General features: G+C 34.0%; 1 protein-coding gene across 1 annotated transcript in view; it reads left to right on the top strand.

The window, feature by feature from the left end:
* Positions 1-13,508, top strand: part of SEMA3A (semaphorin 3A) — a 234,642-nt gene extending 221,134 nt beyond the window's left edge. Inside the window, exons 16-17 of the mRNA XM_003407174.4 lie at positions 7,669-7,811; positions 9,864-13,508. Coding sequence (XP_003407222.1) covers positions 7,669-7,811; positions 9,864-10,319 — 599 coding nt within the window. The 3' untranslated portion in view covers positions 10,320-13,508. The remainder of the gene's footprint in view (positions 1-7,668; positions 7,812-9,863) is intronic.
* The last annotated feature ends 441 nt before the right edge of the window (positions 13,509-13,949 follow it).

The raw sequence follows: 13,949 nt of genomic DNA, 5'->3' as shown, positions 1-13,949 counted from the left end.
TAAATATGTTTATGTCATCGGAGATCACCTAGATGTTTATACACCTATATCTTGACTGGGTAAACAGTTTTTAAGCATGCTGTATTTCTTAAGCAGCCCTGGTAACACAGTGGTTAAGAGCTCGGCTGCTAACCAAAAGGTTGGCAATTGGAATCCACCACCTCCTCCTTGGAAATCCTGTGGGCAGTTCTACTCTGTCCTATAGGGTTGCTACGAGTTGGAATTGACTTGACGGCAATGGGTTTGGTTTTTTAATGGGTATCTCCTAAAAATTCCAAGATGTATATATATAAAAAAATCATTAAAATAAAGATGGTATTTTCATTATTGCTTATGGAGGTGTCTGCTTCAGCAAATGGGTATTTTCCATCTTCCATCATATCTCTTGGGAAAAAGTAAATTAAACATTAAAGTGCATGTTTCCTGGTTTGTTTAAAGTAAAAATTCCTATGGTAATTTTGCTCTGGCATATAGATTACTTGTGTTCCTTTGGTAATGCATTTGCTATAAAAATCATAAAAATAAAACATACCAGATGTTCAATATAGACTGAATAAATATTGCAGTAGATATCTTCATATTGGTATTGTTTTTTAAGGAACTGATTTTCAGTCTACCCTGTACTAACCAGCATTGCAGCCTTTGACATCTTAAGAGATCAAGCACAATGTTAAATATAACTATTCAAATGACTTCATACTTAACTTCATAACACGTTACTCATTTTCATTCTCATACTTTAGATAATAACATCTGAAAAATAAGATACCACTGACTGTCCCTAATAAATAGTTACCTAAGAAGAATAAAATTAAGACATCCTGACCCCATCTGTCTTTTTGGACTATCCATCTACCCATCTATATACCAATCAGCTCATTACAAACACAAATACCTGAGAATCTGCAGATTGAAGGATGATTGGAAACTACATGAATTGCCAGATTCTACGTGTCGTACCCTGGCTGATAATTACTTCCAAGAAACCAAAGACAGGAATAAAAGAAAGTAGGTTAAAATTGAAATCGATTCTGGCAAGTCAAAGAATTATAAGTTTAAAGTTTTTTTTTAAGACTTCACTAATTCAGTCTTTTTCGGACTTGACAGGTTAAGAAGGTTACAGCCACTAAATTTCACATAGGCTGGTCATATTTCTGCAGATGGATTAATCACATGGACTTTAACACACATAAACCAAAAAAAAAAAAACAAACCCAGTGCCTGGAGTCGATTCCGATTCATAGCGACCCTATAGGACAGAGTAGAACTGCTGCATAGAGTTTCCAAGGAGCGCCTGGCGGATTTGAACTGCCAGCCCTTTGGTTAGCAGCCGTAGCGCTTAACCACTATGCCACCAGGGTTTCCTTAACACACATAGCTGCTTGCATTTCTAGGTGCGTGCATGCATGCGGACCATACATTGATCACACGTTTAATGAGAACTTATTTAGTATAAGCATCATACTAAGCGTTGGAGAAATATTGTGCTAACCATTATCTTGTTAAATAGACACACATGATCCTTGTTATACAGCTTAGTATATATTGTAGAATCTGTTTTAGGCACACTACAATATATGTGATTTTTAAATCTGGTGTTAGCTATCTTAATAGTCAGGATCCAAAAATATACATGAATATTAAGTACAAGGCAATTAATTATCTTTCATTAAAAAAAAAATTAAATATGTCTTTCTAAGAGATACTGATTCATCCGTTATCCCCTAAAGTCAAATCCCGGAGTTTTCTATAGATAAAAACACTGTTGTGTCTTTGAGAAAATCATTTACAATCAAGTAAGGAAAACTTAAATATCGATGTTGATATTTAAGTACCCTAGTGCATATATACAGTTTTATATGTCACCAATAATTGGTGAGCAGTATTTCCCTTCCTGCATTGCTTGATCTTTGATACTGAAAATTATTGAGAAAAATATTAAAATTACAATTTGATAAAAACAACTGGAATTAGATTTCTCTTTAGGTATTTCAACAACTAAGTATATTCATTAATAACTTAAATCTTTAAAATAGTTTGCATCTGTTTGCCCCCTCTCAAAAACTAAGTTTTACTTTTATATTTTCATCTACAAAAATCAACTTTTAATTAACCTAAAAAGGGATAACAACGAAAGTATAACAGAGAGTTGAATGAATATATGGTCCACTACAGACGCTATGAGTTGGAATTGACTCGACGGCAACGGGTTGGTACCGTACCCATCTCTGCCTTTCCACGTGACATCACATTTCCTAGGATGGCTACATTACTAGCATTTAAATCTTGAGAGACATTTATGGGGTTAAAATGGGGAGTGAAATAAATGGGAAACTGAAATGTGATGCCTTCTGTTTCTGCCACATTGGAAGAGAATCAAATGCTAAATAAGGCCTTTAGCAACATGAAATTTCTGGCCAAATGATGGATATCATGACTTTTTGTTGTTACAAAAGGAAGCAATTTATTTAACTTCTTTCTTTCCTCCCATTCTTTCTGGTTTATTAGCCTCAATTCATTTCCATAAATTATCCCAGTAGAAAAGGAAATGATTAATTGAAGATTGCTTCCTCAAAACATGATTTCTTGTCATTAGAAGCTGCAGCATATTGTAACATTGTGTTATCCAAACACAGTAGTGCTTTTAAAATCATTTTAATGTTTTGTTTCTCTCAACTGTTTTGTTCTAACAATCCAGATTGTTGAACTCAAGAGAATTCATTACGTCAATTTAACAACTATCCTTTTCTTGTCTACTGGTAATTTTCATGACAAAAGTTTGTATTCAACACAGTTGCTCTCTGAGTGTGAAATGTTTTTTAAAATGCATTAAAGTGAGATTGTTTTCTTTCTGGAAGCCTACAAGGTTACTCATTGCCCTGGACATCCTTTAGACGTACAGGCCTCCCTGGAGATATGAGGATATATTCACATCTATTTTCTTTCTTTTTTATTTTCTCAAATCTATTTTCTTCTCATTATTCTATACTATGTGTCTGGAATTTTGGATTTTTGAGTAGCACCTGCTCCCACCACATCTCAAATCAAATTTTATAACATTTTTAAACTTAACATTTTTAGAAAATGTAAAATTTTGCCTTCACCAACAGTTTAATGTTCTGTCATTATCAGGGCTACAAATCATGTGCCCCTTTTTGATTAGCTGCTACTGTTTCTTTTATGAAATTGTGCTAACTCCTTGTCTTCAGCATTTTGAAGATATATGGCATTTCAATTTTCAAATTCAATCTAAACAGTTACCTATATTTGCCATTCAGCAAACATTTGCTAAGGGTTAATGATAGACTTTGTGCCGGGATTAATGGAATACACAATATGGGAAGAGAAATTGTAATATATGGTCAGAAAAGATATATTAAAAGAGATTTTATAAAGCGTAGAAGAAATGCTTTCTTTGATGGTAGTGGTAAAAAAAAAAAAAGTGGTAAAGGAGGGTCGATATTTGAAAGGAGTTTACAACATGTTTTAATATGGTTCTCAATAAAGGATTTTTAAGAATTGGATTAACAATTTGAGCTATCACAACAATATAAAAAACCATCATATCACAGTGAGCAACTTCATAGAGTATTTCTCATAGGTTCCCTCAGGATAGGGTGGGAGCACTGTACCAAACACAATCCAATGAAAATAATTATCTGGTGGGTTAACATGATGTGTTCCATGTAAGCAATTCTCAGATCAACTAGTTTAATCCAGAGAGAGATTTTAGATTATCTTTACTCTTAATCTGCAAGGTTACACATCATTCAGGGAATCTTTAATCAACGCTGCTTTTCTCGGTTGAGTTTTTGACTTAAATTGAGTAACTAGGAGTTCAATATTACACTCTCTAAGACGTACTTAGAGTACAGCTATTCTGTGCTGCCATTGCTATGCAGAGTCCTTGCTTTAATAAACATTCAAATTAACGATATGTTTAATAGGCGGTTCTACTCTGTTGCTATGAGTCGGAATTGACTCAATGGCAACAGGTTTTTTAATATCCCCAGAGATAATTGAAGAGTCTAATAAAGTCAGAAGACCACAATCAAAAAATTCTTCATGTTTGCAAATTTTTAAATATATATATAGAGAGAGATGAGACAATGTTATTGGGTGTCTAATGCTTTCAGTATGTACAAAATGTATGCAGATAAGTAGGGTAGAAGATCAGGAGAGGGAATGGGTATTTAGTGAGTGCCTTCTCAACATTCTTCTGAAATATTTATTGGGTATGTGCTTATAAGGTGGCAGGTGTAGAAAAACTAACAGAAAAATGTTTACAATTACGTCTCAGCACTCAAATATACGGGGACGGACTAAGTCCACTCTAAATGAAAGTTTTGATCCTAAAGTGAAAGTTTCTGATGGTGGAAAAGTTCCGCTGCAGAGGACTTAGCAGAAACAAATGTATTCAGTGCACATTTACTTGTTGTGATTACTGTTGGTTGCAGCGAAACTTAACAAAATAAAATAGGAGAACCTCAAAAGAAGTGGGATAGTACACCTGCCAGCTCACCACAGTTGGGAAGTTAATATAGCAGGTTCAGTGGCTACTAGCTAGATGTTTCTCTTTCTTTCTTTTCTTTTTTCTTTTTGAACAAAGGATTGAAAGAGATGGACAGTTTAAAAGAGAATGAAGCCTCAAGATATTGGCAAGAGTAGTTATCCAAGCAAACTAACAAAAGCACCAAGACCAGTGAGCCAAATTCGCAGTTGCAGTTCTTTTCCAGGTGAAAAAGTATCTGAATGTCATGGTGTTTCTTAAAGAAGACCATGAAATAGTGCTATATTCATCTAAGAGCAACTTGGTATAAATTCTTTGTTAAATCAAATATCTTAGATTATATTATAGTTCACTAGTACATAAAATGAAATATTTTTAAATATAAGAATATTTACAATTTCTCTTTCTGTTTACTATTACAACAATCAATTTTATCTTTTATTTTTTGAGGGGGGGTACATTGGAAAAATATTGCCACCACCAGAGAAGATCTTGAAGAGAAAGCAAAAACTGAACAGATTTCCCAAAAACATAAGAAAAGTTAACAGAAAGCTATCTCTATGAATCAACCAGATGATTAAGTTAATTAGGAAGAAGACAACTCAATGGAAAAACAGATGGTGTCGTTAGGTGCTGTCAAGTCAGTCCTGAGTCATATGTACAACAGAAGGAAACACTTCCAGGTCTTGCTTCATCCTCACAATCGTTGCTATGTTTGAGCCCATTTTTGTAGCCGTTGTGTTAACCCATCTCTTTGAGGGTCTTCCTCTTTTTCTCTGACACTCTACTCTACCAAGCATGATGTCATTCTCTAAGGACTGGTTCCTCCTGTTAACATATCCAAAGTACGTGAGACCAAATCTCACCATCCTCACTTCCATGGAGCACTGTGGTTATACTTCTTCCAAGACAGATTTGTTTGTTCTTTTGACGCTCCATGGTGTATTCAGCGTTCTTCACAAACATCATAATTCAAATGTCTCAATTCTTCTTTGGTCTTCTTTATTCGTTGTCCAGCTTTTGCATACATATGAGGCAATTGATGTTATGTTTATATTAAAAGTCTCTGCCTTCCTATTATAAAAGTTACATTGTTCTTTGCTATGTAACAACTAATGTATCAAGTAAGTTAAACATAGTTCTATGTTTGAGGGAAGTAACTTGCTTATACCATCAGTTGCTATGGTCACATAGACCGATATGTCCTTGTACTTTATACCTTTGAAACTTTACAGCAACCCTAGGCAAGCAACAAGTCAATTATTATCATAAACTTGTGCATGAAAAAGTAGGCCTGGGGGCATGCCTGGTGAATGAGAAGTTCCTGGTAGATCACATGTCATTTGTTTCTAAATCCAGTGGTTTTTTACTAGTATTCTGTGTATCTTATGATTAATTCATATATAGAGAGATTGAATGTAAGTTCAATTGCTAAAAATATGGATTTGTTGGCCAAAAATTTTAAACTGCAAAACAATCAGCAGAGAAAAATGGGTTCATTGTGTGTGTCTCGGCCTCTGTGACAAGACATTCTAATTATGGTAGCTTTTTTTTTTTCTGAATCATTGGATATATTCCAATCCCTGTTTGTATATAGCGATTCGATTCAGCTATATCCAGGGAAGCAAAAGTCTTGAAAACTAGTATAGAAACATTGTATTTATTCAAAAATACCATTGATTATAAGCTACACTAAAAATTCCAGAGAAAAACAAAACTGTTGTTTTCAATATAGACATAGTATCTTGGAATCAATTAAATACTGTTTTTTTTTTTTTCCATTTATTCATTTCTTAGATTTTCTTATATCCAGGGGCTTCATCTTTTAAGTAACAATGGGCAAATAACTTCCAAATGTTAGAAGAATGTCACATCTAGGGCAATAGAGAAAAAGGCATTGAGGTTGGCACCTCTGGTGATAGAAAATAGAGGCAGAAGGTCGATTATCGTCAGGGTGAGAGTAGGAGAGAGTAGACATGGGTGGTAACAGGGATTGGATGGAGCAGCGTTTTGGAAAGCTTTTACCCTAGTGAGAGCAAATTATATCAGCTATGACAGACAAAAGTACTCAGTTGATTATGGCAAGAGTAAAACTGTTCAAGTCATGCCAAAAAGGAGGGAAAGCCTTTTTTAATTAAAAGTCTGGCTGAGTTTAGAGTAGAGAGCAAAAATTTTTCATCTGTCTACACTGTCAGCTTCCTATGCATGTGAAAATATATTTATTATTTCCTAAATTAATTTAATGAGTTCCAGATTGTACAGGATGTCATAGTGGAAACAGGATTATACAAGATTATAAGGAGTTCTCTTTTTTTTTTCTCTCTAAATGAGTTTTACCTAGACTCCCTATGTCATACGTTTGATCTCAACTGTGTTTCATTTACCGCATAGAAGGAGGTTACATAAAGGGTAAAATAATAGAAATTTAATCAGGAAACAGATTTTCTTATTGCTGTATTTTATTATATATTCTTGCTTAATTCTTGAAAATAATAAAAGATGTGTCATTTTTAAAAAAAGGACAATTGAAACCACATTGCATTATAGCTATGTATCTTTCTTCTGAGCCATCCTAAACATTTCACACCAGTTGATCTTCAGAACAAAGTTGTAGATTATTTATGGGTTATTGGTGGGGAATTTCAACTTCCTGAACTCTACCTTCTGCAGAACACTAGGTAAATATTATTGGTCGATGAATTTAATTATACAGATGAAAAACAAACACAGAAAAGTAAAATAATTTCTCAGAAACAGATCCTTGTTTCCACTACCCTGGTACAATAACTTTCTGCTCACCCCATTACTCAGAGCATGGAATTTTGCAGTGAAAATAATTTCATGTAGAATATTATTATGGCATATAAAGGTGTAGAGTTATACTCCACACATGACTGATTTTCTTAATGTAATGCTATTTTCTGGTAGACAAATCACTGCATATGCTTTATACAACCCATACCAAAATGATTAGTCTATTTAGGTCGGCATTTGGGTTCTGAAACCTTACATCCTTGACATTTCTGCCATCCTCAATCAATTTGTAAAAGTCTTTCAAATTGGGAATAAACTTGTGTCATAAATTTCCAAATAAATACTTTGGAAAGCTGAGATTGCTTCTTTAATATTTCCCATTCCATTTCCTCTTCACCGGATAGATAATCACCATGGCCACAGCCTTGAAGAAAGAATCATCTATGGAGTAGAAAATAGTAGCACGTTCCTGGAGTGCAGTCCAAAGTCACAGCAGGCTCTGGTCTACTGGCAATTCCAGAGGCGAAATGAAGAGCGAAAAGAAGAGGTACAGGAATGAAACTGATGGGATTATTTTAGCTAATATACTGTTAAGTGACTCAAGCATGTTTGACATTAAAGGGGATAAAAAGTACTGGAAACCTTTACCTTTTTCTTAACCCATCCATAGCTCATTCATTAAACAGGTATTCATTGAAGGCTCATTATATGACAGGCTTAGTGCTAAGAGATGAACAAAGGGGAGTGATAAGAGCTTCTGCCCTGAAGGAGTTTACAACTATCCTGGCATATATTTAAGAGTTTTTAAAATTTCTTCCTGTGGTTATCTGCAAAAGCAATCACATTATCTGTATATTTCTACACATAAAAAAATAAAAAACTCCACCTAATTTCAACTTTTATCCATTTAATTCTGCTGTCTAAGCATGCTTTCCTTTCTCCATTAACTTCCTCCTCAATTAGAGGAGGTAGGTAGGGTGTAGTAGAAGATTTAAGATGAAGGATCTGAGGTCCCAATCTCAACTCTGACATGAACTAGAGATATAATGTCAGGCAGATCTTACTCCTCAGGGATCCGTATCTTCCTCTGTAAATTAGAGAGTTGTGTACAGAAAACCTCAGTGAGTACTCTGAAATGTAAAGACTCCCTTAAAGCCTTAAAAAACATTAGATAATGGTAACCAGGCTATTTAGTTGATTTGTAAAATGTGTTATGTGCAAATATATGAAAATACTCTGAATATAAAAGTAAAAATCCTCCAATAATCTTTTTGACATTTTGAACAGAGCCTTTAAACTATGTAATCATATCATATGAATAATAAGGTTCATTTTATACATAACCTGCTTGGGCTTTCAGGGATCTTTGTTGTAAATTTTATTCAAAATAAAAGTGAGATTGAACATACACCAACTCCTCACTTACTGATATGGTTAGATTCCAAAGACCAGATCATTAGGTGAAAATAGGCTTTATGCAAAAATGGAGGAGAACCACATCAGATCACAAGATGGAGATGACTGTATCATTACATAACTGCCAAATTACATCATTACATAACTGCCAAACCACTGAGACTCATGGCCCAGCCAAGCTGACACATAACCTTAACCATCACAGCCAATGTGACTCTCACCTCACACCTCAGAATTCATTACTGCCAGATGTTTATCATTAATGTTCAAAATATTCAGATAGTAGATTTTTTACTATTGTTGTAAATGTGAAATGTTGAATGAGATAGTCAATAAGTGAGGAGTAGGTGTACTGAATATATTCAAGAGTATGTACAAGACCTAGGAAATTGAATAAATAATTTCTTCTGCTTGCTCAACTGCTGCTTTTTTATTTCATTTTTCAATTTTCTTGTTATAAGTCACTCTAATACCCCATTTTTAAGAATCATATAGTATTTTCCAATATCAATAATTAATATTACCTTTTTCTCTCATATTTATATCCCTACTTTTGTATTTATGGAATCCCCGGGTAGTAAAGACAGTTAACACATTCAGCTGCTAACCAAAAGATTGGAGGTTCAAGTCCATCCAGAGGCCCCTCAGAAACAAGGCCTGGCAATTTACATACAAAAAATTGGCCATTGAAAACTCCATGGAGCACAGTTCTACTCTGACACACATAGAGTCATCATGAATCAGAATTGACTCGGAAACCTGGTTTTCAGATTTATAAAATAAATTATATCTTTGTTTCTTCCTCCATTTATCTCGCATATCTTCAAATATAATTTTATTAAGAAAATTGTATTAAAATAGTAGTACAACCAATATTTTATATGCTGCTTAAAAATAATTAACAGAGATTATAACCCTTTTTTTTTCCTGAAGGGAAAATGCTGTTATGTCTCTTAAATTAGAAATGTTATTTACTGTTGAAAATATATATGATATTTATATGTTATATTCAATACAAAGCCTAAATTTCTACTGACACAGTATCTCAGAACTTATACTTCTTTTAAATATAAAAAAGCAAAACCCATTGTCGTCCAGTCGATTCTGACCCATATGTACATATATGTATGTATATATCTATATATATAAATAAATACACTCTTTATTGCCTTTCTCCCCCCAGATCAGAGCAGATGATCATATCATCAGGACAGAACAAGGCCTTCTATTACGCAGCCTACAGCGGAAAGATTCAGGCAATTATCTCTGTCATGCTGTGGAACATGGATTCATGCAAGCTCTTCTTAAAGTGACCTTGGAAGTCATTGACACAGAGCACTTGGAAGAACTTCTTCATAAAGACGACGATGGAGATGGCTCTAAGACCAAAGAGATTTCCAACAGCATGACACCTAGCCAGAAGGTCTGGTATAGAGACTTCATGCAGCTTATCAACCACCCAAACCTGAACACAATGGATGAGTTCTGTGAACAAGTTTGGAAAAGGGACCGAAAACAACGTCGGCAAAGACCTGGACATACCCAAGGGAACAGTAATAAATGGAAGCACTTACAGGAAAATAAGAAAGGTAGAAACAGGAGGACCCACGAATTTGAGAGGGCACCCAGGAGTGTCTGAGCTGCATTACCTCTAGAAACCTCAAACAAGTAGAAACTTGCTTAGACAATAACTGGAAAAAAATGCAATATACATGAACTTTTTTCATGGCATTATGTGGATGTTTACAATGGTGGGAAATTCAACTGAGTTCCACCAATTATAAGTTAAGTCCATGAGTAATTCTCCTAACAGGCTTTCTTCCTAATACCAACACCTAATAGAGGTCACAGGTGAATGCAGATATTCACTCTAGCAGACTTAATGTTTCCTACGAGATTTCATGGTACAGGCTTCGCTTTCTTCTTTGCCTGAGAAATAAAAATGTCATTTGCCATATTGCCATCTAAAGAAAAACTGCATCAGCAAAGCCATTTGATTGAACTAAAAGTTTAAAATAAACTGCATGGATTTACTAAGCTGATGAATATTCCAAAATGTGGTTGGATTCAAGGATACTTTTTGTCTACCAGCACTCTTGTTTGTATGTACTGGAGGAGTAAAATGATACTGAATGAAATGGTCTGTGGAAATATAAAAAACATAAACCATCCATCATCCAGAAGAACAATGGAATACACTGATCTACTACTGATGTCTTCTTTCAGCTTTGATCTAAAGATGTATTTTATTAAAGCTATAATTTAAATGTACCATGACAAATATGCAGTAAAAATTAGTTCTTTTCTAAGCTAGAGTAGGTTTTTGTCTTACAAATATTGTGCTATATAGTTTTTGTCTTAAAAATTCCAATTGTGTGCTGCTTTTTTTTGTAATTTTGTTTTCAGTTCTGTAAGAGGGATAGCTGATATTGTCTTAGAAAACAAATTGCATCCATAACAGTTATTTCCTAAAACCTAAATATAAATTATTCTTTATTTTTCTGAGGAAATTAAACAAATGAAAGTTTTTCATGCCTTCCCTTCTTTAAGTATTATCTAAATTAACTTTAACCTGCGTACTGTTTTCATAAAAACAACAAAAATCCTTTAACCAGAAAAAAAAGGGAAAAAACTAATTGATTTGTTAAATGCATTTTATTGCTTCTAGTGGATTAACGAGTAGTAAAAGAACTGCATATTTCATGAAACTAAAAAGCGTTGTCTTAATATAGTGTTAACAGAAAATCTCTTCATTCTGTACTTGAAGCCCTGCGTGATGTTTGAGGCATAAAAAACTCTCTTTCTTGATTCCCTTGGGAATTACATCTGTATCACTTAAGAAAAGAGAGAGAACATCTATAATATTAAAACAAACATCATGAAGGCAATTTTTTCCAGTTCTGTTTACATCTGTATCAGTCATTTCTGAACTGTCACTTATCTCACCGTAAGACAACTATCTGTCTAAAGAACACAGAATTCTTTTTTATGTCAACAGGAGTGACTTTTATATAAACTATTGTCCCAGACGCAGTCCACACTTCAGCAATGTAAAACTCTTCATCCTCTGCAACAACTTAGACATTGTTGTAAAGTACTATTAATTACGGGCTTGCCTGCCTTACTGTTCTCTGGTGATTCAGTGATAATCATTGACTTCCAGATGGATAAGACCTTCTGCATTACAGTACTGCTGCTTTTGCACTGTGCTCACCTTTCCAGGGATCCCTCTGTAGGTCCTTCATCATGCACAAAAAAAAAAAAAAAAATCTTATTGCTAATTAATGAAGCAGCATTGAAATTCTAACCCTAGCTGTCTTCGGATTCTAATTAACTCAGCATTAATTTCTCACCTCAGACTACAGTGATTTTTTTTTTTTTTTTAATTCCTCATTAGCTGAAATATTTCACAGGTAGAAGCTCATGTTTCAGTTTTAATGATTCTTTTGAATAAACAATTCGTTGATCCTTCTTTCAAATGAAAAAGCGTAAAAATAGTCTACATTCAATTTGGGGCACCATTGGCTGATACAGTGTTGCTTTTAGAAGCACCTCCTGAAGTGGAAGCTGCATTGTTACGTTATTTGAAGGACACACTCCTTTACAGAAAAAAGTATTTGAAATATAAATCAAACAACAAAGAGTGCTCCAAATAGGTCATTCTTGTATCCATAAAGTATCTTAACTGGACTAAAATACAGTGTTGCATTTAATTTTAAACTTGCAGCCGAAACAAATTTCTTGGCAATAACAGAAGTATCTGAGTTCTTATTAGTCCCCCCAAAAAGGGTTTTCTGGCATATAGATTACATGATAACTGCAGGAATGCTCTCCCATACCTGAATGCATTTTGTTTAGCATTATGAAATACCAATGGAAAGTCAAGATTTTGATTAAAAGACACGCAAACAAATCTACTGGCATGTATTTATAAACCAAGTTTCAAATAAAAATAAAGCTATAACTTGCAAGTAAATAACTCATTACAGTCATAATCTGCCAATGAGTATGGAGAGGGGCAGTCTGCACAAAAACTAATGTCCCATTTAATTTAGTTTTAATAGACTCTGGCATATGCATGTATCATCAGAGATGAAATTGTGTTCAGGGACTCATGTGATCTTAAGCAGAGTATGACAGCAGTCTCAAGACAGGCAAAAGGTGCATCACAGCAGAGAAATCATGGCCCAGTTGAAATCATATGTAAAATGTAAACGCATGTAAATGCACACTTAAAGCTTCTTTTTATGTATTATTTAGTGATTTTCAGTGGTATGTGTTTAGTAGTTCAATTTTTGCTACCTACACATTAGGCAAAAGAGATGTAAATAATTTTGAAAAGAAGGGGAAGAACAGTGTAAAATACAACTTTTTATAGGTATTCCATTTCAGTGTGTTCAACACCATCCTAAAACACAAGATTTTCCCCCACAGGTGACAAGGTGGTTTATGTGCTATTTAAGGGCAGAAGGTATATGCCCATTCACTGAGCATGTTTTTTACCAGGTAGTAAATGTGTTCCATATCTGTATTTATCATTGCATTTCAGATGGGAACCAGAAAACTGGAGAGAAAAATGTAATGAAACTGCTGCTGTAAATTATTTCTTTTAGCATGTATTCAGTTGCTAAATACACATTTCTTCAAAATATTTGAATTCAGATGTCTTTACTGTTCCCTGTAGCATATGGTGTAAAGGAACATAAGCTTAGGAAATGTTGAGAACCAGAGTCAAGTTGCTACATAATCAGCTAACAGATTTCTTCATTTGTAGACATCTGTAAACCGAGTTCTCTATTCATGGTGACGATATGAATTTTATGCCCTTTAAATTAAATATTTCTATTTTATATGTCATACCTAAAAGGGAAATATGGAAATGAAATTCTCTAATGTGTCCTTATCACATTCAGTTTGGGTTCATTCCGGATCTTCGAAGATCCCCAACTGTTGTTTTGAAATTGCTTATCCTGAAGATCACAGGCAAGCATTTTAAAAATACAGAGTCAGCAGTATAACATTTTGAAATCTGTTTATGATTTCATTTTTTTTTAACACAAAACATGTCTATTTGAACAAAAGTACTTTTTATGCCCTTTACATTCAACTTCGTGGAAATCTATCAAGTTTCATGGCTTAAAAGACACTTAATAGAATTCAGCATCACCTATTCCGTAATAACATGTTAGATATAAACTGGCCTAATGCCAAACACACTCATGCTTTTTACTTTAACTTTGTAGTAAGTTATTTAAAATCAGTGTTAATG

The sequence above is a fragment of the Loxodonta africana genome, chromosome 8 (genome assembly GCF_030014295.1).
Source record: "Loxodonta africana isolate mLoxAfr1 chromosome 8, mLoxAfr1.hap2, whole genome shotgun sequence".
Taxonomy (NCBI): domain Eukaryota; kingdom Metazoa; phylum Chordata; class Mammalia; order Proboscidea; family Elephantidae; genus Loxodonta; species Loxodonta africana.
Note: the sequence above shows the minus strand (reverse complement) of the source record. Positions and strands in the feature narration are given on the sequence as shown.